We start from the raw sequence: 25,381 nt of genomic DNA, 5'->3' as shown, positions 1-25,381 counted from the left end.
GCCTCCCCGAGAGCCCATCCCACAAACAGTAGGTGTGGTGCCCAGGGAACCAGGGGCCACCGCCCCCACGCAGCCAAGCCGGACAGCGACAGGAACCCCAGAGCCTGGCCCACCGCGCCGCCCACAAGGGCCAGCAGCAGGCCGCAGACAGACGCACCCGGCAGAGGACAAGGCACGAGAAAAGCAGGGGGAAGCCAGTCCCCAAGCCAGCGAGAGACCACACCCCACACGGACAGAAAGGCGGGACGCCCCGCCCGAGGGGCCCGGAGACCCCCCGCAACCGGACGGGAAGACCGCCCCCGCCCCACCGGCAACAGGGCCCCCACGAGCCCCCCCCCCGGAGAGCGCGGCGAGGCCAGCCCACGGCCACCCCACCCAAGCCGGCCGCCACAGGACCACCCAGCACGGGGCCACAGGAACCACCCACTCCACCCGCAGGGACCTCAACGATGGAGATGGAACAACCAGCAACCGCCCCGCCAAGCCCCCCCCTGAGGTAGGGGAATAAATAAATAAAATAAATAAATACATAATAATAATAATAATAATAATAATAATAATAATAATATTAATAAAATATATTTAAAAAAAATAAGAATAAATAAATAATTAAATCTATTTATTAAAAAAAATAATGATAATAATTAAAAGAAGATCACAGACATGCTGACACACAAGGCCGACTCGCAGCACCTCGGAATACCCTGCAGCACCAAGCTACCACAGTAGACGCAGGGACCAGACCCAGCAGGCCCCAACCAAGACGGGCACCCGGAAGGGATGGACGGTGGGACCCAGGAGCTCCAGACACGCAGTCCGGATGCAGTAGCCTGAGGCGCCGACCCCCATCCGACAGGCAGGCCCAGAACGTGCCCCCAGAAATATACATACATATATATATACATACACATAAACATACACATGTACACATACACACACATACACATGCATACACATACACATATATATACATACATACATACATACATACACAGTTTGTCAGCCCCGACAACCACCACGCGCGCGCGCTGCCACTAGTCACAACATCAGCCACCCCCCTGCACCAGACCCAGCAGCCATGGGCGCCCACACCACAAACAAACGGCAGCAGAAACAGCAGCCACAACACCTCCAGACAGCCAGCACCACCCAATCAGATCAAAGCGATCAAAAAAAAACCGCGACCGGCAACCACACGCCAACAGGATCACAGAGACCAGCCAGCGCCAGCCCGCCAGCAAGCCCAAACGCCAACACGCAAACAAGAGACACCAACACCCCCCCCCCCCCACCAAAATACCCCACCACCCCAACCCAAACCCGCACAAACACACCACCGCCCAAACAACCGAGACACAGTATCCAGACCAGACACGTGTGCCGCGCCGCCACCACATCAAGTCGCCAACAGAGACCCCACAGCGCAAGGTCGGGCCACACGGGCACGGACCCCACCCAACAGGAAGCGAGACCCGCGCGACGCCACACACAAATAAATAATAAGATTAAACAAAAATAATAATAATTTAAAAAAATAAAAAATAATAATAATAAAATGAAATACAAATTAAATTAAATTAAAAATAACAAATACAAATAATTAAATAAAATAAAGAAAGTAAATAATAAAAATTATCTAAAAAAAAATTAAAAATAAAATAAAATAAGAAAATAAACTAAATAAAAAATAAATAAATAAAATAAATAAAAAAATTTAAAAAATAAAAATATATATATACATATATACATATACACACATACATACACACATACACATATATATGTATATATATATATATACACATACATACACATAAAAAATAATAATAATAATAATAAATTAATAAAAGCCTGCCTTTCAACATTTTCAGTGACGACTCAATACATAGAGCAGTTAGTGTGAGTTATTAAAAGTAATTACTGTATCATACATTAATGACTGTCTGTCTAATAATAGCGATACAATTATTGTGCATGTATCATTCTGTGCGTTTGTAACAGCGACTAAAATATATATATTTTGCTTAAATTTTATGTCAGCTGACCCTATTATAATTAGAACAGTGGTTCTTAACCTTGTTGGAGGTACCGAACCCCACCAGTTTCATATGCACATTCACAGAACCCTTCTTTAGTGAAAAATAAAATGTAGTTTTTTTCAAATTCAAGACAAAGTTATATGTTTTTGGTAACACTTTATTATGGGGAACATATTCGAAGTAACAAAGACTTAATTTAGAGTTATTTGGTTAGGGCCAGGGTTAGAGGGTTAAGGTTATAATAAGGCCATGCCAAATAAGGCATTAGTAAGCACTTAATAATGACTAGTTAAGAGCCAATATGTTACTATTTTGCAATATTTTCTCCTAAAATAATTACTTTTTCATGTAAAATTATGACTTTTCATGTAAAATGGTGACATTAGTCATATAAAATTCTGACTTTTATCACAACATTGCCAATTTTTTTGGTGTTCTTCTAAAATAGTGATATTTTGTCATAATTTTGCCAAGTGAAAATTCCAATTATTATTATAATATTGCCACCATTTTTCAAGTTTTCTTATAAAATTGTGACTTTTGTCGAGTAAAATTACGACTCTTCATAAAATTGCCAAAATGTTAAGCTTTTCTTGTAAAATTGTGACTGTTATTGAGTAAAATTCCAACTTTTATCATAATATCTCACAAATGTTCAGTTTTTCTCGTAACATTTTGACTTGCGTTGAGTAAAATTACGACTTTTATTATAATACTGCCAAAATTCTAAGTTTTTCTTGTTAAATTCCAAATAATTTTTCACAAGAAGCTTTTTTATATTTACATAGTTTGTATATATTATTAATGTTGTAAATACAGATCTTTGTATATCTAGAAAGGGTGGTCCTAAAGAGGTAGGCATTTTTCGGAGGTCTCAAGAAGGTAAAAAATACAATATGTTCACCATACTAAAGTGTTACCATGTTTTTTTTTACTGGTGCACACAATGAACCGTGCATGAACATCACCTTGTTCAAAGAACAAAACCAACACAGTGCGTAAACTCACAACAAATTACACACATGCAAATCAGTCTGACTTCTGCTGTTGTCGTATCCCTAATACGCCGATAGGGAGAAGTTTTTATTTACACGATGAGTCGGGTGTGTTTTGACCTCCGCCGAACCCCTGAGCCCTACTCACCGAACCCTTAGGGTTCGATCGAACCCAGGTTAAGAACCACTGAATTAGAACCTATTGTATTTTAATATCAATATACATGTGTACAGCTCTGGTATTGGGTACATTCGCACCCACCTGCACAAATGTACTTCAAAATGTAACAATCAAAATAAATATGACTTTTTTTTTGTTTACTAGGGCATGCATATATAATATGCATTAGTTTGACCATTTAAAATCAACGATAATAAAAAGGAGATGCTTGGAAATAGCATAAAAATGCCCCAAAAACTTCATAGCGTTACTTTTTGCTGTAACCATCATGAGCGTACTGTTCAGGTATATTTATTTTATATTTTTATAAATCATCATATTTATGTATTACTAAATTGAAATAGGTATTGATCAATATTTAAGCTGTGTGTATTTGATTTCAGTTTGCTTTTGACATCTTATTTAGAATTGTAGTAGAAACTTTTACAACCTTGTGTTGCGCTGATGATGGCGTAACCAAACTAGATTTTATTTAATTATCTTATTTTGAATATTTATTCCCTTTTTTACATTTGGTATATTTAAATATTCATTTATAAACATTGAATATATTTAAAATATCAATAAAATGCAATTGCCTTCATCTTATAGGGTAATGTTTAGTTACACCAAGTCAGCATAACACTAAACTTCATCACTTTGACTTGTAATATCTCTAATTCTGGTGGTGTTTTATGCTTTTTTTCTTTTTGGAACATGTACTATATACATATAATACAATAAAGTCCCATATAAAATTATGTTTCTAACAATACTTTAATTTTGCCTTTGAAAGTAACACTCCAATGTCCATTATTGGAGCTGTACACCTTTGAAAGTAACACTCTAATGTCCATTAGTGGAGCTGTACACATATACAATATCTTAAAAAATATTACCAAATATGTGGGGATTCAAAGTTCTAGGATCATGTACCTAAAGTTTTATTCAAAACACATACAGGGTCCAGTTGACTCAAATTTAACTGACAAATGAAATGCAAAAAAAATGATTTGCCATTATGAGCAAAATAAGCCCCTGATTGGTCTCTTCTGCTCGTGACTCAAACCTGGGTCATCCGCATTAGAGGTGAGCGTGCCAGCTATTGATCTAACACTAAACGATGTTTACAGCCAAAATAGAGCTCACAGCGGTGGGTGGATCGACACAAATGTAAATTGTAGTCTTGTCCAGATACCAAAATTATTGCGATACTTTTCTAAATAAAGGGGACCACAAAAATTTTTATTATTGGCCAAAAGGGACAAGCGGTAGAAAATGGATGGATGGATGGCTTTATTTTAACAAAAAATATTATGGTACATTAAACATATGTTTCTTATTGCAAGTTTGTCCTTAAATAAAATAGTGAACATACAAGACAACATGTATTTTATTAGTAAGTAAACAAACAAAGACTCCTAATTAGTCTGCTTACATATGCAGTAACATATTGTGTCATTTTCCTTTCTATTATTTTGTCAACATTATTAAGGACAAGTGGTAGAAAATTAATTATTAATCTACTCGTTCATTTACTGTTAATATCTGCTTACTTTCTCTTTTAACATGTTCTATCTACACTTCTGTTAAAATGTAATAATCACTTATTTTTCTGTTGTTTGGATGCTTTACATTAGTTTTGGATGATACCACAAATGTAGGTATCAATCCGATACCAAGTAGTTACAGGATCATACATTGGTCATATTCAAAGTCCTCGTGTGTCCAGGGATATATTTCCTGAGTTTATAAACATAATATAAATTAAAAAAAACAAAAGAAGATGTTGTGATGCCAAAAAATATTGACGTAATCATAGTAGTATTGACTAGATACGCTCTTGTACTTGGTATCATTACAGTGGATGTCAGGTGTAGATCCACCAATGCCGTTTGTTTACATTGTGACGCCGGTGAGCTACGGTGTGTAGTGAAGCATGTTTAGCTATTCCTCGTCCTGCAGGGATGATACTTGTAAGAAACTTACTTTATTTGTCGCCATGGAGGCGAGGATTAGTGACTTAGAAGTAGCTACAACACTGTCGACTGCGGCTGGACTCTAGCATCTTACCGAGGGTGTTTCAGTGTTAAAACGTCACCTTTAATGTTAGTTTTTAAGCCGAAATGTGTCAGTTCTCCCTTTTCTGTCTGCACACTGTCTGATTGTAAGTACTCTGTGATTGTGCGCTGCCGAACATGCTCGTCTGCTCGTAAACCAGCAATGTCACGACGATTGGGGTGTGGGGGTTGGTGGACTGGTACTTTTTAGAGGCGGTATAGTACTGAATATGATTCATTAGTAGTGCGGTGCCATACTAATACCGGTATAACGTACAAACCTCCACACTTGTTATGTTTGTTTGATACACAGTACTGTATAGACTTTTTTTTTTGCTTTCAAAGTGTACAATTTTTTACTTAAACAAACTTTTGTCAAGGCTGCAATCCACTATTCATGTTTACATTGTTTTTTTTCCGGAGAAATTTGCTTCAACATACAAATGTTTCTTTTGAAAGGCCTACTGAAACCCACTACTACCGACCACGCAGTCTGATAGTTTATATATCAATGATGAAATCTTAACATTGCAACACATGCCAGTAAGGCCGGGTTAGCTTGCTAAAGTGCAATTTTAAATTTTGCGCCGAAATATCCTGCTGATAACGTTTCGGTATGATGACGCCTGCGCGTGACGTCACGGATTGTAGAGGGCATTTTGGGACAGCATGGTGGCCAGCTATTAAGTCGTCTGTTTTCATCGCAAAATTCCACAGTATTCTGGACATCTGTGTTGGTGAATCTTTTGCAATTTGTTCAATGAACAATGGAGACAGCAAAGAAAAAAGCTGTAGGTGGGAAGCGGTGTATTAGCGGCCGGCTGCAGCAACACAAACACAGCCGGTGTTTCATTGTTTACATTCCCGAAAGATGACAGTTAAGCTTTATTATGGAACAGAGAGGTCAAGCGAACACGGTTGGATTGGACCACACACACAAAGTACAGTGTATTATGCAGCGATCATTTCGAAAGATCGTGTTTCGAAGAGGGCCCTTTGCGAAGGGCAGAGATGGGCATCGCCACCACCCGTCGACCGGTGCTGAAGAAAGGTGCGGGGCCAACTATTTTCAACAGACCACGGCCAGGCATCAGTGGCAGTGTCACTGTCAGTGCTCCCAATGCCAAAGCTTCAACAAGTTCAGACTACCCCACCCCCTCCACAAGTGGACAGACCGTGCACATGAGGTCTGCCTTTGCCAAAAGGGAAAGGAAGAGGGTAAGGATCTTGATTTCCAGTTTCCATAGTCATACTCACAGACATAGTCATAGACTACTCCATGAACAATGAAATAAATTAACAATAAAATTGTTGTGTATCAGAGAAGGGAAGGAGGCGACAACCAGGGCAGGACTGCGGTTTTCAAGGTTTATTTTAAACCTTTGATGAATACGTGGCGTGTGTATGCTACTCAAAGTGAATGAGTGTTGACTATGTGTAATATTAATAATGTAAATGTTACCATGAGTTGTTGTCAGCAAACGTTGGTTGTATCTTTCGTCGTTATCCAAAGGGGCAAGGCGAAGAGGCAGTTCATGGACAGGCAAGAGGTCGTGGGCAAGAGCAGGGCAGCGTGGTCTGGTTCCGAGCAGGGAGGTCGTGGATCGGGGAGAGCGGTCAGGAATCCGGATGGGTATGGAGTGACAAGGCACGATCACGGAGGACAGGGGAGTCACCGTGGAAATACAAAAGGGCATGAACCAGGAGGAAAACACGGAGAGATAGAGCAACCACAAGGACGAGGAAATCACTGGGAAAAGGGAATGCCAGACGTGATGCTTACTGGAAGGTTAGCGACGTTCTGGCAAAGGTTCCTCGGGTCCGCTGGTCTTTATGCCGCTCCCCCTCGTCAAGTCCAGGTGCGTTGATCATTGATTGCTTGCAGGCTTGTTGCTGTGTGGGCGTGTTGTGCTCAGCACGAGCAGAGGCGTGTCTGAGCATGCTGAGCGTGGGTTCGACTCCGCGTCATGACAAAAATGGTCTACATATAATTATTGCTTCAAGTTCTAGTCAAGTTCTTCTGCAGTATAAAGTATCGTACAATTACTGTCAATAGTGTCAACACTGTCAATAGATTACAATAGACAATAATATAAAGTATTGTACATTTGTACATTTACAGACAATAGAAAAGATCATGGCCAGTACGACTACGGCATCAGTGGCAGATGCGGATGCGGCTCTTTTTTCTTCCCTATCTGAATCGCTCCCACTGCCCTCTAGTCCTTCACTCTCACTTTCCTCATCCACAAATCTTTCATCTTCGCTCAAATTAATGGGGAAATCGTCGCTTTCTCCGTCCGAATCGCTCTCGCTGCTGGTGGTCATGATTGTAAACAATGTGTAGATGTGAGGAGCTCCACAACCGGTGACGTCACGCGCATATCGTTTGCTACTTCCGGTACAGGCAAGGCTTTTTTATCAGCGACCAAAAGTTGCGAACTTTATCGCCGATGTTCTCTACTAAATCCTTTCAGCAAAAATATGGCAATATCGCGAAATGATCAAGTATGACACATAGAATGGACCTGCTATCCCCGTTTAAATAAGAAAATCGCATTTCAGTAGGCCTCTAAGAGCACTGTTCAAGAACCAATCACGTTCGTAAATCAAGGTTCCACTGTATGCATTTGGTTATATTTAGGTTCCTTCGATGGAAGTTTTACTTTGGAGCGAGGGAGTCGATAAAATGCAGCATGGGGTCAGCCTCTGTGTGAGAGTGTTCCCCTTCAGTGCATTGAGGTCTCAGCATGCTAATAACGTTCCATCGCTGAGGGCAAAGAGTGTTTTGTTTTTCCTCCATTTAGCTCTGAGTCCTCTGTGTCATGTCGAGACAACAGCTGCATAGAAAAGAAAGAAAAAAAAACCTCACAATTGTTCTCCTCATAAAAATTCACCATCATTAGCGGCGAGTAACATGTTGGGAGTTTAACCCCTGAGCCCTTGCAGCAGGTCTCGTAGCAACTAAGCGTTTTTCAAATGTAGTTTCATTGCTTAGCTGGAAGCCTTTTGTCCCTGTCAATCTCTTTGTGCCTGTTTCTTTATGGTTATATATCTTCTATTTATTGGTTTGTTTAGTTTCAGTGGCTGGTGCCTGCTGTTGACGGAGTGTTCAGGCTAATTACAGCTCAGTGTGTTGAACCAATCAAAAGGCCGAGGGCGGTCCATGTGTCTTCTCTGAGGCAAATGTCACCAACATGCTCAGAGACATCGCATGACGCCTGTTGGTGTGAGCTCAGGGTGGCAGCCAAAGGCAACTTCAGTGAATGCATCTGCACTCGTTTCTGTAACCCGGGGTTTGTAATTAGATGTAGTCCAGCAGAAAGGACGGACAGTAACAAGGGAATTGAGAGGCACGTTCTTTATTGACAACCGTCACGTCTCTCTCTCTCGTCAACACACTTGGCCTCTCGTCAGGGCACCTTCTCTGTCTCACACACTTCCGGCTTCACAATAACAGCGAGTGACTACGGTCCAACTGCACTAACAAAATGAAAAACGGTTTCCATACAATGCATCCATCCATCTTCTTCCGCTTATCCGAGGTCCGGTCGCGGGGGCAGCAGCCTAAGCAGGGAAGCCCAGAATTCACTCTCCCCAGCCACTTCGTCCAGCTCCTGCCGGGGGATCCCGAGGCGTTCCCGGGGTCACGTGTCCTGGGGTCACGTGTCCTGGGTCTTCCCCGTGGCCTCCTACGAGGCATTCGGGTGGCATTCCAACTAGAGATGTCCGATAATATTAATATATTAATATTTAAAATGTAATATCGGAAATTATCGGGATCGGTTTCAAAAAGTAAAATTTATGACTTTTTAAAACGCCGCTTTACGGAGTGGTACACAGACATAGGGAGAAGTACAGAGCAGTTGCGTCTCCCAGTCATACTTGCCAATCCTCCCGATTTTCCCGGGAGACTCCCGAATTTCAGTGCCCCTCCCGAAAATCTCCCGGGGCAACCATTCTCCCAAATTTCTCCCGATTTCCAGCCAGACAACAATATTGGGGGCGTTCCTTAAAGGCACTGCATTTGCGTGCCGGCCCAATCATATGATATCTACAGCTTTTCACACACACAAGTGAATGCATGCATACTTGGTCAACAGCCATACAGGTCACACTGAGGGTGTCCGTATAAACAACTGTAACACTGTTACAAATATGTGCCACACTGTGAACCCACACCAAACAAGAATGACAAACACCTTTCGGGAGAACATCCGCACCGTAACACAACATAAACACAACAGAACAAATACCCAGAACCCCTTGCAGCACTAACTCTTCCGGGACGCTACAATATAAACCCTCCGCTTATATTTGGTCACTGCATAACTGCAAGCTAATCGATGCTAACATGCTATTTAGGCCAGCTATATGTACATATTGCATCATTATGCCTCATTTGTAGCTATATTTGAGGTCATTTAGTTTCCTTTAAGTCCTCTTAATTCAATTTATATCTCATGACACACTATCTGTATGTAATATGGCTTTTAATTTTTTGAGGCTCCAGACAGATTTGTTTTTGTATTTTTGATCCAATATGGCTCTTTCAACTTATTGGGTTGCTGACCCCTGGTCTAGGGAGACCCAACCAGGAGGTCAACCCGCTCAGTGGCCTTGTGGTTAGTGTCCGCCCTGAGATCGGTAGGTCGTGAGTTTTATAATCTGATGATTACTGCTTGCATTGACGCATTCATTAGGTTCGGAATATAGACTTTTCCAGCGGACACTGTCACATGACTCTGTTATACCAATCCAATGTAAGCACTAGGGAAGTTTGACTCCATTTCACCAATCAAACAGAGCCTGGCATGCTTCATTATTCACAGAGGAAGGAGAACAATGCACTTTCCACAGCAATAAGCATTCAAAGTAAAGATATAAAAGCTGAAATAAGTCAATATTTTCAAAGTATATCAACAACAGTCAACTTTAAAGTGTCCGCCCTGAGATCGGTAGGTTGTGAATTCGAACCCCGGCCGAGTCATACTAAAGACTATAAAAATGGGACCCATTACCTCCCTGCTTGACACTCAGCATGAAGGGTTGGAATCGGGGGTTAAATCACCAAAAATTATTCTCGGGCGCGGCCACCGCTGCTGCTCACTGCTCCCCTCACCTCCAAGGGGGTGATCAAGGGTGATGGGTCAAATGCACAGGATCATTTCACCACACTTTGTGTGTGTGTGACAATCATTGGTACTTTAACTTTAAAAGAATCCCCCGGAAAACATAGCTCCTATGACCATTGGGACACGCAAACTCCTCTACCACGATAAGGTGGCAGCTCAGAGAGGAGTGGTTTACACACACCCCACAAAAACAATTGTCCTTGTTTGTTACACAACAAGAAAGGAAAACAACTAAAATATGTCAAATTAAGTGGTGTCACACAGTACAATAATACAAATAATACCAGTGCACACACTTCAATCAATCAATCAATGTTTACTTATATAGCCCTAAGTCACGAGTGTCTCAAAGGGCTGTACAAGACACAACACACTTGTAGAAAATAAATGTACATGACAAAGGGGGAAAGAAGAAAAAAAACAGGTATACATTCACACTTTGGCACAACATCCTGGGGAAAACAAAACAACTCATACAAGAAACCATCATCAGTGGTCCGAAACAAAATCCAGAAAACAAACTGGAGGTCTACCAGGTCTCCCCAGACATGACGTGGTAGGAGGCGGCTCTTCGCACTGCAACTCCACCCCATACTTCTCCAGAGGACCTGCAGTAGGCGAATCCTCACACGGCGAAGGTACCTCAGGACTGGGGCTAAGGCAACAAGCACCCGAGGGTTACCCAGCAACAAGTCCACTGACAGAGACAACTTGTCCATTATCGGCCAGGGAGTCAATAATGCGATAGACGAGGACTGCCACACCGTCAGAAAGCAGGGCCGCAGCAATCCCAAATGGGCCCCTCCAATGGGGAGCCAATTTTAATGTATCTTCCCTAGGATTTTGCAGCCATGTCAGGTCACCTGAGCATATGGCTGATGACCGGAATTAGAGTCATAATACAGTTTGTGTCTCTCGTGCGCAACAACTGCATTCTGCCTTACTATTACAAAAGCTTCATCTAAATGTTGAACCATAGAAAAGACAAGGTCGGTGGCGAGAAGGACAAGTGGGAAAGATCGGTTTCTTTTGGCACCAACACGCCCAAAGGGACTCGAGCCTGCCGACCATGAGTGAGGTAGTCGGGAGTGTAACCGTTGCTCGCATGCACAGACATGTCATACAAAAAAAGGCCACATGTTTTAAATAACATGAGAATGTTTTGTATTTTGAACGTTATTTTTAACACTGTGATTACCAGCGGAATTATTCAATCAATCAATCAATCAATGTTTATTTATATAGCCCTAAATCACAAGTGTCTCAAAGGGCTGCACAAGCCACAACGACATCCTCGGTACAGAGCCCACATAAGGGCAAGGAAAAACTCACCCCAGTGGGACGTCGATGTGAATGACTATGAGAAACCTTGGAGAGGACCGCATATGTGGGTAACCCCCCCCCCCCCCCCCCCCCCTAGAGGGGGAGACCGAAAGCAATGGATGTCGAGTGGGTCTGACATAATATTGTGAAAGTCCAGTTCATAGTGGATCCAACATAATAGTGAGAGTCCAGTCCATAGTGGGGCCAGCAGGAAACCATCCCGAGCGGAGACGGGTCAGCAGCGCAGAGATGTCCCCAACCGATGCACAGGCTAGCGGTCCACCCCGGGTCCCGACTCTGGACAGCCAGCACTTCATCCATGGCCACCGGACCTGTGTAACTCCCCCTCCACAAGGAAGAGGGGGGCAGAGGAGAAAATAAAAGAAACGGCAGATCAACTGGTCTAAAAAAGGGGGTCTATTTAAAGGCTAGAGTATACAAATGAGTTTTAAGATGGGACTTACATGCTTCTACTGAGGTAGCATCTCTAACTGTTACCGGGAGGGCATTCCAGAGTACTGGAGCCCGAATAGAAAACGCTCTATAGCCCGCATACTTTTTTTTTGGCTCTGGGAATCACTAATAAGCCGGAGTTCTTTGAACGCACATTTCTTGCCGGGACATATGGTACAATACAATCGGCAAGATAGGCTGGAGCTAGACCGTGTAGTATTTTATATGTAAGTAGTAAAACTTTAAAGTCACATCTTAAGTGCACAGGAAGCCAGTGCAGGTGAGCCAGTATAGGCGTAATATGATCAAACTTTCTTGTTCTTGTCAAAAGTCTAGGAGCCGCATTTTGTACCAACTGTAATATTTTAATGCTAGACATAGGGAGGCTCGGACATAATACGTTACAGTAATCGAGACGAGACGTAACGAACGCATGAATAATGATCTCAGCGTCGCTAGTGGACAAAATGGAACAAATTTTAGCGATATTAGGGTGATGAAAGAAGGCCGTTTTAGTAACACTCTTAATGTGTGACTCAAACGAGAGAGAAAATAATACCCAGATTATTTACCGAGTCGCCTTGTGTAATTGTTTGGTTGTCAAATGTCAAATGTTTTTCATTACTTATCGTGCTAAGCAATGTCAGCTAACATTTATCTGAGAGCCAGATGCGGTCGTCAAAAGAGCCACATCTGGCTCGAGAGCCATAGGTTCCCTCCCCCTCATTTACAGTATGCCAGCCCTGTCCTCTGGACGTCTGGATCTGTGTGCTTTTTGCTTTGCACCTAAACGTGCATGGAATCCCCTATGCTTCCAGTGCACTTCCCTGCTGCACTATTCCTTTATATCTGTAAATAAATCCCTTTTACCTGCACTCCGCCTGCCGTCTCTGCATCCCGGGGTCACGACCAACAACATCACACTGAAGCGCAACACCAAAAGTTTATAAACGATTTGGACTGAGCCCCCTTTTTTTTAGCACCTGTAATATTCAGCTGTCAACAACTCTGACAAGTAACTGTAAGAATAAATGCAGCGGCCCTAACAAAATTCACAAGGACAAAATGAAGACATCAGTCATATTTCAATTGAAACGCCCGTCAACGTTAGTTCACCATGTCCGCCGGGGATTACCTCCTCGGAGACATTCGGCGGTAGCGATCGCATAGCAGGCGCTGCAGCCACATGATGGAATGACTTTGTGAGCGTGTGGCTGTGCTATCTCTCTCAGTGAAAGAGAAGCCTCCAGTCACTGCTTAGTGGCACAAGATGCATTACATTGCGGTGACATTCCAAATAGCCCCCCCGAGGTGCTCCACCGTCACTGTGACTGACGGGTCAGGTTGGGGAGCTGGGGCTGTCCCATAATTCACTGAATGCTCCATGTTCTCCGTGGTCTCTTTGGAACACTCGCATTCTTGCATCCCCAGATGCACAAAACTGTGACTGTGTCGCCACATTTGTCCTATACTGCCATCACCCGCGTGCATTACTATATCATCTGTATGCTACAGTAATGTATATTTCAAAAGTGGATGTATATTCAGCTGGATTGCACACAAAACTATTGTTTCCGGAAGAAAACAACACACTTAGGAACTTGAACGAACAATTAAATGAGCAGATTCTTCCTTTGTGTGCGTCTAATAAAAGTCAAAACATAGAAAATACACGCAGCACGGTGGTACGGTGGTTAGTATGTGCATAGGCGCAGATCTCGTGGGTGCTTCGGGGCCTGAGCACTAGGGATGTGCGTATCGATCCTGTGGTATCGATATATCGATACTCACACGCTACTCATTTGGCATCACTTTTCTGAAAAAAGTATCGATATAAACCAAAAAACGGCGTGTTTTTGATGACTTACTTAACTTACTATGTGCTGGGACACCCCTGTACCTGGCAGAGTATAGAGCTGGCCCAGTCACGTCACAGGAGACAGCGAATGAGCGTCATCAACGTGCAACACACACACAGCCAGCCGACAGTGTTGTTACTTTTCCTGAACAGCAATCTGAGACTTCAGTAAAGTGTGACGTGTGACGACATATCTCGAGTACACTAAAGGTGTGATGGTGTCAGACATTTTTGTAGATCATTTTTCCAAGTTCATTTTCTCAGGGAACTGTCTTTTGTATGCAGGTTTATAGGACAGGGAAATCCTAGTTTATTGTGATAAGGAAATTATTGACTTTGCTTCAGAGAAGTGTTATAAGTTTACTTCCACAAAGAGGTTTGAAACATAACATTGCTATGAATAATTGTTTTTTTAAGCTTTTTCTACCAAGACTTTTTTTTGAGAAATAAGAAAAGTGAAAATGTGCATATTTTTGTTTATATTTAATTTATTTTTCATATTTGTTATTTATTTTAATTTTACTTTTATTATATATTGACCATAATAAATGTGGTATAAATGGTCTGTATTTGTCTTGTGATTTGTCTTAAATAATAACAATAGTAATAATATTTTTGACTGACAAAAATTGCCAATAAGAAATTAATGGTATCGGCATCGGTATCAATGAAAATGCAAGAAAAAGTATTGGTATCGTATCAAATCCTAAAAGTGTGGTATCGCCCATCCCTACTGAGCACCCACGGACAATGCGGAGCACACGCGTGGGATTGATGGCAACTTTCAATATTTAAAATAATTTTTGAAAAATCAATCATGTTGTTGTTGAATTTGTGGCGAGTTTGGCCGGTTTGATAAATTAACAAAGCCACAAATAACATGGTCTATAATTAACGAGGACTAACCAAGATTTCTTTGTGCCCGATAATGAAGTACTGACACAATCATCTTTAATTTGAACACACTGTACGCGAGCGAGTGAAGGGCATACTTAATCAACAGCCATACATGTCACACTAAAGGTGGCCATATGAACAATGCTAACACTTTCATAAACATGTGCCATATAGTGAAACCACACTAAACAACAACGACAAACACATTTTGGAAGAATATTTGCACCGCAACACAACATAACAAATTTCCAGAATTACCTGCAGCACCAACTCTTCCGGGACGCTACAATATAAACAAACGCCATTGGTGGATCTACACCTAACATCCACTGTAATGATGCCACGTACAATAGCGTATCTAGTTGATACTACTATGATTACATCAATATTTTTTTAACATCACAAAATCATCTTTCATTTAAAAAAATAATAATATTATGTTTATAAACTCAGGAAATATGTCCCTGGACACATGAGGACTTTGAATATGACCAATGTATGATCCTGTAACGACTTGGTATCGGATAGATACCCAAATTTGTGGTATCATCCAAAACTAATGCAAAGTATCAAAAAACAGAATAATAAGTGATTATTACATTTTAACAGAAGTGTAGATATAACATGTTGAAAGAGAAAGTAAGCAGATCCATCCATCAATTTTCTACCGCTTGTCCCTTTCGGGGTCACGGGGGGTGCTGGAGCCTATCCCAGCTGCTTTCGGGTACACCCCGGATAAGTCGCCACCTCATCACAGGGCCAACACAGATAGACAGACAACAGTCACACTCACATTCACACACTAGGGCCAATTTAGTGTTGCCAATCTACCTATCCCCAGGTGCATGTCTTAGTAGATGAACAAGTAGATTAATAATTCATTTTCTACCACTTGTCCTTAATAATGATGACAAAATAATAGAATGGAAAATGACACAATATGTTACTGCATATGTCAGCGGACTAAATTAGGAGCCTTTGTTTGCTTATTTACTACTAAAAGACAAGTTTTCTTGTATGTTTACTATTTTATTTAGGGACAAACTTGGAATAAGAAACATATGTTTAATGTACCGTAAGATTTTTTTGTTAAAATAAAGCCAATAATGCAATTTGTGGTCCCCTTTATTTAGAAAAGTACCGAAAAGTACAGAAATACTTTTGGTACCGGTACCAAAATATCGGTATCGGGACAACACTAATACACACACACCGAGCACCCACTGGCAGAAATGTAGATCGGCGCCTATGAGTGTGTGTGCCTCACAATAAAAAGGTTCTGGGTTCGATCCGTGGGCTTAGGGTCTTTCTGTGTGGAGTTTGCATGTTCTCCCCGTGGGTACTCCGGTTGACTCCCACCTCCAAAGACATGCACCTGGGGATAGGTTGTTTGGCAACACTAAATTGGCCCCAGTGTGTGAATTTTCTCTATCTGTGTTGGCCCTGTGATGAACTGGCGACTTGTACCCCGTCTTCCGCTCAAACGCAGGTGGGATAGGCTCCAGCACCCCCGCGAACCCGGGAAGGACAAGAGGTAGAAAATTGATGGATGAATAGAAATACACACACACACACACCAAAAAAAAATAAAAAAGATGCCCAGTCATGGATAAGAACAGGTTTTATCTGGAATGAGTTTGCTAAGTATAAAGATGTACGTAAAATGTTTGAATGAAAGAAACAGCTGTTCTAAATGTGTCCACTGGATGTCGTAATAGCAATTATTTGTATCTTTGTAGATGATGCTCCATATGTACAAAATAAACCACATGATGTTAGTACATCAGTCAAAGAAAACGATCAAACTTAAGAATAACATCCTGTAATTTGATTTTGATATTATTTTATCTTGATAGATTGAAAATTAACACCAATGAGTTGACTGATGAACATTATCACATCATTTATTCAGAAAATATAAATAATGACAAATAAAAATTTAATACTATTTACCGCAACATGTAAGTGTAACAAAAACATTATGATTTGTACAATTTCAGAATGTGCTTGTTCTATTTTGAAACAAAGAAAACAATTTGAAGTTGTCTTTATTTTTAAGTTATCGTGCTGTGATTTTACCAGTCCGGCCCGCTTGGGAGTCGATTTTTCTCCATGTGGCCCCCGATCTACAAGGAGTTTGACATCCCGGTTTTAGATACAACTCTTAGTTAATTTCAAGTGAATAAATGACGTGCGTTCAAATAAAACATTACAAAATGCTCCTGTATGACATTCTGACAATAAAATTGCATTGGTGTCATTATATTGTTTTTTTTTAAGTGAATTTGAATGATGCAAGCCGGTATTTTCTGTGATTAATCGTGATTAATCCAAATTCAAAAGTGTCTGTAAGCATATAAAAAAAATAAAAATGTTTAAAGACAGGGCTGCAGACCTGGCGCTGAGCGCCGGGACGAACAAGCTTCACAGTGTCTTGGCTGAATGAGCAGGTATTGGACACCTCGGTCTCCACCGGCCAAGAGTTGGTGGGCGGCCGAGGGTGGAGTCGGCTCCCTTGGTTGCTTTGTTGGGTCTGCTCCTCCTGTCTCAGGCCACCACAGTGTTTATGTTTTTTTTTTTTTTTTTTGTTTTTTACTTTTGTAGCTGTGTGTAGAAGTGGCTGGTTGCATCAGCTCTGCTCTTTTAGTGTCTTTAATGTCCTTTGTGTTCTTTGATGTTTCCCTCTTACACACATGTTTATGTGTGCTATGGCTATGAGTTTTTTTTTTTCTTCCTTGGCCTCAGTCTGGACCCCCTCTCCAGGGGCCCAGGCTTATACAAGGGTTGGAGTTGGGGGTTAAATCACCAAAATGATTCCCGGGCGCGGCGCCGCTGCTGCCCACTGCTCCCCAAGGGGATGGGTCAAATGCAGAGGACAAATTTCACCACATCTAGTGTGTGTGTGACAATCATTGGTACTTTAATCTTTAATCTTAATCTTTAATCTTATATATTTTTCCTCACAACCCCCCCCCCCCCCCCCACCCCCCCCACTCCCCATCGTTTACCTGTTTCTCACCTTTTTTGTAAGGGGCGCAGTATGTTGTAATGTCTGTCTGATTTTGAATGGGATTGTGCTGAAAATCTTAATTTCCCCTCGGGGATTATTAAAGTATTTCTGATTCTGATTAAAACATAACTTGGCAGGTTAAAACAAAAAAAAAAAAAAAAAAAAGGTTTTCTCTATTGTTGTCAAGCTTAGCAATTCCCTTACATTCATTTCCAAGGGAGATCCGCCTCTCATCCCATCTCTAAATAATAGTTAAAATGACCGGGATCCTTGAGAATGATGCAAAATATTTAGTTTTCTCAAGATAATATCAGGGATATGGATGGTTTAAAAATAACTATGCAAATGGTGACGGTTTTAACTGAACATACAGTACAAATATATTTTCCTGCCATGGACTTAGCACTTGGTGGAGGTAATAATTCAACACTGGCTAGTAGCTCCAGGTGAGCATAAATGTCAACTTTTCATTCTCTGGCCCTCAATGATGCTTTGTCTGAAATCAGTCATCCTAGTTCATGCTCTTCTTCTGTCACTTTTTTGTTTTCAAGCTGTACCTCAAGTTTATATCCTCTTTTTGTCTCGAGAAACACTTTTACGTCGCATTTTTTGGCATCGGTTGAATTTGCGTGAATTGGCACGATCGCAAAATCCTGGAGGGACCGTTTAAAACATTGCCATTGGCACCAGAAACATGCACAATATATCAGGTCAAAACATCAGAAGCTCCCTGGCCGCCTTCAAAAGTCCTACAAAAAAATTCATGCTGATCTGCTTAACCACCTTGCCCTCAACCCCCTAATGAATCAGGGCAGAGGAGCTCATAGGCTTTAGCTGCTCCCTGAACAAGAAGCCCCACATCTTACTCGCTTTCTTCCCCCCGAACAGTCTTATGCATGGAGTGACAAGCACCTCCCAAACCCCAAACCACTAACCCTCAGACCAATTTGTCCATGGCGCTGAAGTATTATTAGACTTACACGCTCTCAGAGGGGAAACAGTGAGTGCTGAGAGCTGGAAGATGAGATATGCTTCAGGGCCTACTAGTTCCATTAAAATGGCCTTGGTTATCATCGTCGCTGACGTTTTCAGGAATGCGGGCGGGTTCGCTGATCCATGACCGTCTCCTCTGTCTTTCAGGATCTGAAGGAAGCCTGTGCAACAGTGGCACTGGTGAGTGTGGCTCCAACCCTTGCCGAAACCATGGCACCTGTGTGGACCAGGTCAAAGGTTACAGGTGAGTCCTTGACAACATCGTGCCCAACACTTTTTGCATTGAAGATGCTGTTTGCAGCGGATAGGGAGCTGCCGTGGAGGGAGCTTTGCTTCGAACGAGGTGTAATCTTAAAAAGCTGCCCTCTTTATGATTTAAACATAAACGATATGACCCACCTATACACGCACGCAGCAAATGTTTGGAAAAGTGTACAATTTATCTCACATCCTCATCCGTTTTTAAATAAATTTGTTCTTAAACATCTCTCCTGAGAATAGGATGCAAGACAGCCTATCAATAAATCAATCAAAGTTTATTTATATAGATAGCCCTTAATCACAAGTGTCTCAAAAGGCTGCACAAGCCACAACAGATCACACATCAGGGCAAGAAAAAACTCAACCCCATGGGATACAATGAGACACCTTGGAGGGGACCGCAGATGTGGGGACCCCCCCTGGCCCCCAGGCGACCGGTGCAATGGACGTCAAGTGGATCTAGTTAATAATGTGAGAGTCCAGTCCATAGTGGGGCCAGCAGGGGATCATCTTGAGTGGAGACCGGTCAGCAGCGCAGAGACATCCCCGACTGATGCACAGATGAGTGGTCCACCACGGGTCCCGACTTTGAACAGCTAGTGCGTCATCTGTGGTCACCTAATAACCTCTCCACGCAGGAGAGGGGTACAGAGCAGAAAAAAGATGGCAGATCAACTGGTCTATAAAGGCTAGTGTATACAAATGTGTTTTAAGATGGGACTTAAATGCTTCTACTGAGGCAGCATCTCTAACTGTTACCGGGAGGGCTTTCCAGAGTACTGGAGCCCGAATAGAAAACGTTCTATAGCCCGCAGACTTTTTTTGGGCTCTGGGAATCACTAATAAGCCGGAGTTTTTAGAATACAGATTTTTTGTCGGCACATATGGTACAATACAATCAGCAAGATAGGATGGAGCTAGAATGTGTAGTATTTTATACGTAAGTACTAAAACCTTAAAGTCGCATCCCTTAGTGCAGTGGTCCCCAACCACCGGGCCACGGCCCGGTACCGGTCCATGGATCGATTGGTACCGGGCCGCACAAGAATAAAAAAATAAAAAATAAAAACGTTTTTCTTATTTTTATTTATTTTTTAATTAAATCCCCCTCATTCACACTCATTCACACTCATTCGCACAAAAGGGTTGTTTCTTTTTGTTATCAATATAGATCAACACAGTCTGCAGGGATACAGTCCGTAAGCACACATGATTGTATTTTTTTATGACAAAAAAAAAAATGTTCAAGCGTTGACCGGTCCACAGTTACAAAAAGGTTGGGGACCACTGCCTTAGTGCACAGCAAACCAGTGCAGGTGAGCCAGTATAGGCGTAATGTGATCAAACTTTCTTGTTCTTGTCAAAAGTCTAGCAGCCGCATTTTGTACCAACTGTAATCTTTTAATGCTAGACATAGGGAGACCCGAAAATAACACGTTACAGTAATCAAGACGAGACGTAACGAGCGCACGAATAATGATCTCAGCGTCGCTGGTGGACAAAATGGAACGAATTTTAGCGATATTACTAAGAGATGAAAGAAGGCCATTTTAGTACCACTCTTAATGTGTGACTCAAACGAGAGAGTTGGGTCAAGGATACTACCCAGATTCTTTACCGAGTCACCTTGTGTAATTGTTGGGTTGTCAAATGTTAATGTTAAGCCAATCATTTCACTTAGGCCAAAGGGCAACTTTTACAAAGTGTAACTTCTTATTGTGACACATACCACCAGATAATGTATACCAGTTGTTGGTGCAGGGTGTGTTTATAGCTTTTGCCTTTAAAAATGTTTTTAATTAGTCATAATACATTTTATTAAATAGCCAGTGTATTGTTTTGTTTTGTCCTGAATAGGGTTGTACGGTATACCGGTATTGGTATAGTACCGCAATACTAATGAATAGTATTCTGTACTATACCGCCTCTAAAAAGTACCGGTCCGCCAATGAACAAGTAGATTAATAATCCATTTTCTACCACTTGTCCTTAATAATGTTGACAAAATAATAGAATGGAAAATGACACAATATGCTACTGCATATGTCAGCAGACTAAATTAGGAGCCTTTGTTTACTCACTTACTACTAAAAGACAAGTTGTCTTGTATGTTCACTGTTTCATATAAGGACTAAATTGCAATAAGAAACATATGTTTATTGTACCCTAAGATTTTTTGTTAAAATAAAGCCAATAATGCAATTTTTTGTGAACCCCTTTATTTAGAAAAGTATCGAAATACATTTTGGTACCGGTACCAAAATATTGGTATCGGGACAACACTAGTCATGAACTTGTTTTACAATTTCTAGTTTCATGTTACATTCTCTATATTTCTGTACATACTAATAAACTTAAAGCAAAAAAAAACAAACCAGTACATTACAATATGGTTTGCACAAACCAAAATGGTAAATTTTATGAATACTATATATTTGAATGTTGTTTAGTGATCCTCTATTTTACAGAGGAGACATTCAGTGTCTTAGACTTAGACTTAGACTTAGACAAACTTTAATGATCCACAAGGGAAATTGTTCAACACAGTAGCTCAGTTACAATGATGGAAAGGACAATGCAGGTATAAATAGACTAATATAGCTATAAAAAATCTAACATATATACGAATATATACATAATATGTGCACAGAGTAATTTATATACAGATATATTATATTATGTCTATAACATATATACAATATAAACCAATCACCATGTACAATATTACAGTATATACAGTCTATATGACAGCAGCAGCATAAAATGGAGAGTAGGTCCAGAAGGAAATAGAAAATAGACATTATAAACAAAGAGAAGTAGCTAACATGTCAGGTGTCAGGTAATAGGCAGATGTCATCTATTGCTGTATGGCGAGTGATTATACAGCTGGATGGAGTGTGGAATGAAGGAGTTCTTGAATCGCACAGTGCGGGAAGGAAGTTGAAGGAGCCTGTTGGAGTATGAACTCCGCTGTCCCTTAATTGTCAGGTGGAGTGGGTGTGAAGGATTGTCCATGATGGCCAGCAGTTTGTCCAGTGACCTCCTGTCCCTCACTGACACAAACGCCTCCAATTGCGTGCCAATAGTTTGGCCAGCTTTCCGGATCAGATTATCAATCCGGTTTGAGTCCCTTTTGCTGGTGCTGCTCCCCCAACAAACCACTGTGAAGTACAGTGCACTGGCCACAACAGACAGCTTGCTGCACACATTGAATGACCTAAGCTTCCTCAGGAAAAAGAGTCTGCTCATGCCCTTCTTGTAAACAGCTTTGCAGTTGTCCTTCCAGTCCAGTCTGCTGTTCAAGTGGACTCCCAGGTACTTGTACTGCTCCACCACTGCCACCACTTTTAGAAATTCTACTGTATGTTTTTCACGCCCGGTTACACCAGGCCGTGCCTTTATGTTGCGTTTTGTTGGTGTTCTCCTGTGTTTGGTGTTGGTTCCTGTCCTGCGCTCTTCTTTTGTTGGCCCTTCCTGTTGTGTTGGTGATTTTTCGTGACCGCTTCATACATCTTTCTGTGAGCACTGATCCACGCACTTGCTCTCTGTTAGCAATCAGTTCTATTTAAGTTGTGTGTGAGCTACCATTCTTTGTTTAGGATGTATAGTCATCCATAAGGACACTCTTTCCTTTTGCCGTGAGTTTTGCTGTGTTCCAGCATTCTGTTTTATTGTTGGGCAAACCTGTCAGTTTTAGATTCCTTTTTGCATAGCCTTCCAGTGCCCTTCTAAAAGGTATCCGTCTTTTGTTTGTCATTATCATTACATTAAATAGTTGTTTACCTGCATGTTGCATCCCCGGTCTTCTGCATCTTGGGAACACGCCAGTAATCGCCTTCATGCGATCCGAGCGTCACAATGTTATGTCCAAGTATAATAATTTCCCTGATGTTTCAACTTTAAAGTGTACATCAGCATCTAAAAATATACACAGTTAATACAAAACTAATTATTGGCCCAAATATAACATAGTATTTTTCCCCTACAAATAAAAAAGACTTACTGTATATAGTGAGTCATATGCAGAACACGTATTGTGCGTGGGGCCCCACTATCCATGGCCCTGTTTTTCGTGAATAAGCGCATGTAAAATGTTAATTAATGAAAGACAGGGAACTTTATATTAAAAATTTAACCGCAAACGTATTCTGAGACCCTTCCTGCTCTGTTACTGATGAGAATATGGTGGCAAATTTCTCCCAATAGTTGCATTGTTACCGGTGGCGCACACCATTTGTGGTGGGCTGGTAAATAATCGCACTGGGTTGTTGATGTGTAAGAAAGATATGCATACAGTGATATTTTGCAACAGAAAAACAAATTATTGAACATGTTTTGCCAAAAAAATGTTTTAGTTTAGAACATGCAACAAACTAAATGTTTAAAAAATATATAAAAATCATGAATAACATTCATAAAAAAGTGGGGAAGAAAATGTTGTAATGTTAGTGCAGGGTTTGGGAAAGTTAGTAAACACAGGAGGAGTTACGATGCCAATTTTGATCAGGCAGTAACTGTTGAGCAGCTGAAAAATATGATATTCTTTTTTTGCCGTCCACCGTTTTCAATTTTACATGATTTAAAAAAAAAAAAGACTCATATTGTCTTCCAAAACCTCGTCTTGAAAACAAAGAGTAGTCTTATAATCATGGCTGTTTTATATCCGGCTCAATACGGTCAATAAATTCATCTACAAAGCTCAAAACCAGTGAAATTGACACTTTGTGTAAATCGTAAATAAAAACAGAATACAATAAATTGAAAATCTTCTTCAACCTATATTCAATTGAATAGACTGCAAAGACAATATATTTAATGTTCGAACTGAGAAAAGTTATTTTTTACAAATATTAGCTAATTTGGAATTTGATGCCTGCAACATGTTTCAAAAAAAGAAAGACTGAGAAAGTTGAAGAATGCTCATCAAACCCTTATTTGGAACATCCCACAGGTGAACAGGCTAATTGGGAACAGGTGGGTGCCATGATTGTGTCTAAAATCAGCTACCATGATTTGCTCAGTCATTCACAAACAAGGATGGGGCGAGGGTCACCACTTTGTCAACAAATGCGTGAACAAATAGTCCAACAGTTTACAAACAACATTTCTCAATCAGCTATTGCAAGGAATTTAGGGATTTCACCATCTACGGTCTGTAATATCTTTAAAAGGTTCAGAGAATCTGGAGAAATCACTGCTCGTAAGCGGCAAGGCCGTGACCTTCGATCCCTCAAAACGCGACATCAGTGTGTAAAGGATATCATCACATGGCCTCAGGAACACTTCAGAAAACCATTGTCAGTAACTACAGTTAGTCGCTACATCTGTAAGTGCAAGTTAAAACACTACTATGCAAAGCCAAAGCCATTTATCAACAACACCCAGAAACGCTGTCGGCTTTGCTGTGCCCGAACTCATTTAAGATGGACTGATGCAAAGTGGAAAAGTGTTCTGTGGTCGGACGAGTCCACATTTCAAGTAGTTTTTGGAAACTCTGGACGTCGTATCCTCCGGACCAAAGAGGAAAATAACTATCCGGACTGTTTTTGGCGCAAAGTTCAAAAGCCAGCATCTGTGATGGTATGGGGGTGTATTATTGCCCAAGGCATTGGTAACTTGAAAATATGTGAAGGCACCATTTATGCTGAAAGGTACATATAGGTTTTGGAGCAACATATGTTGTCATCCACATCTTTTTTATGGACGCCCCTGCTTATTTCAGCAAGACAATGCCAAGCCACATTCTGCACGTGTTACAACAGCGTGGCTTTTTAGTAAAAGAGTGCAGGTACTCGACTGGCCTGCCTGTAGTCCAGACCTGTCTCCCATTGAAAATGTGTGGCGCATTTTGAAGCGTAAAATACCACAACGGAGACCCCCTACTGTTGAACAACTTAAAATGTACATCAAGCAAGAATGGGAAAGAATTCCACTTGAAAAGCTTCGAAAATTGGTCTCCTCAGTTCCAAACGTTTACTGAGTGTTGTTAAAAAGAAAGGCCATGTAACACAGTGGTGAACATGCCCTTTCCCAACTACTTTGGCACGTGTTGCAGCCATGAAATTCTAAGTTAGTTATTATTTGCAAAAAAAAAAAAAAGGTTGATGAGTTTTTTTGCCATGTGTTGCTGCCATTAAATTCTAAGGTATGATTATTTGCAAAAAAAAATAATTTTCTCAGTTCGAACATTAAATATC

General features: G+C 41.1%; 1 protein-coding gene across 1 annotated transcript in view; it reads left to right on the top strand.

The window, feature by feature from the left end:
* The window catches only part of eys (eyes shut homolog), a 635,999-nt gene that overhangs the window by 270,628 nt on the left and 339,990 nt on the right, over positions 1–25,381 (top strand). The window contains exon 25 of the mRNA XM_062058295.1: positions 19,071–19,167. Within this exon, the coding sequence (XP_061914279.1) occupies positions 19,071–19,167 (97 nt within the window). The remainder of the gene's footprint in view (positions 1–19,070; positions 19,168–25,381) is intronic.

The sequence above is a fragment of the Entelurus aequoreus genome, linkage group LG09 (genome assembly GCF_033978785.1).
Source record: "Entelurus aequoreus isolate RoL-2023_Sb linkage group LG09, RoL_Eaeq_v1.1, whole genome shotgun sequence".
NCBI classification, from domain to species: domain Eukaryota; kingdom Metazoa; phylum Chordata; class Actinopteri; order Syngnathiformes; family Syngnathidae; genus Entelurus; species Entelurus aequoreus.
The sequence above is the reverse complement of the archived record's forward strand: the minus strand, read 5'-3'. Positions and strand labels throughout refer to the sequence as shown.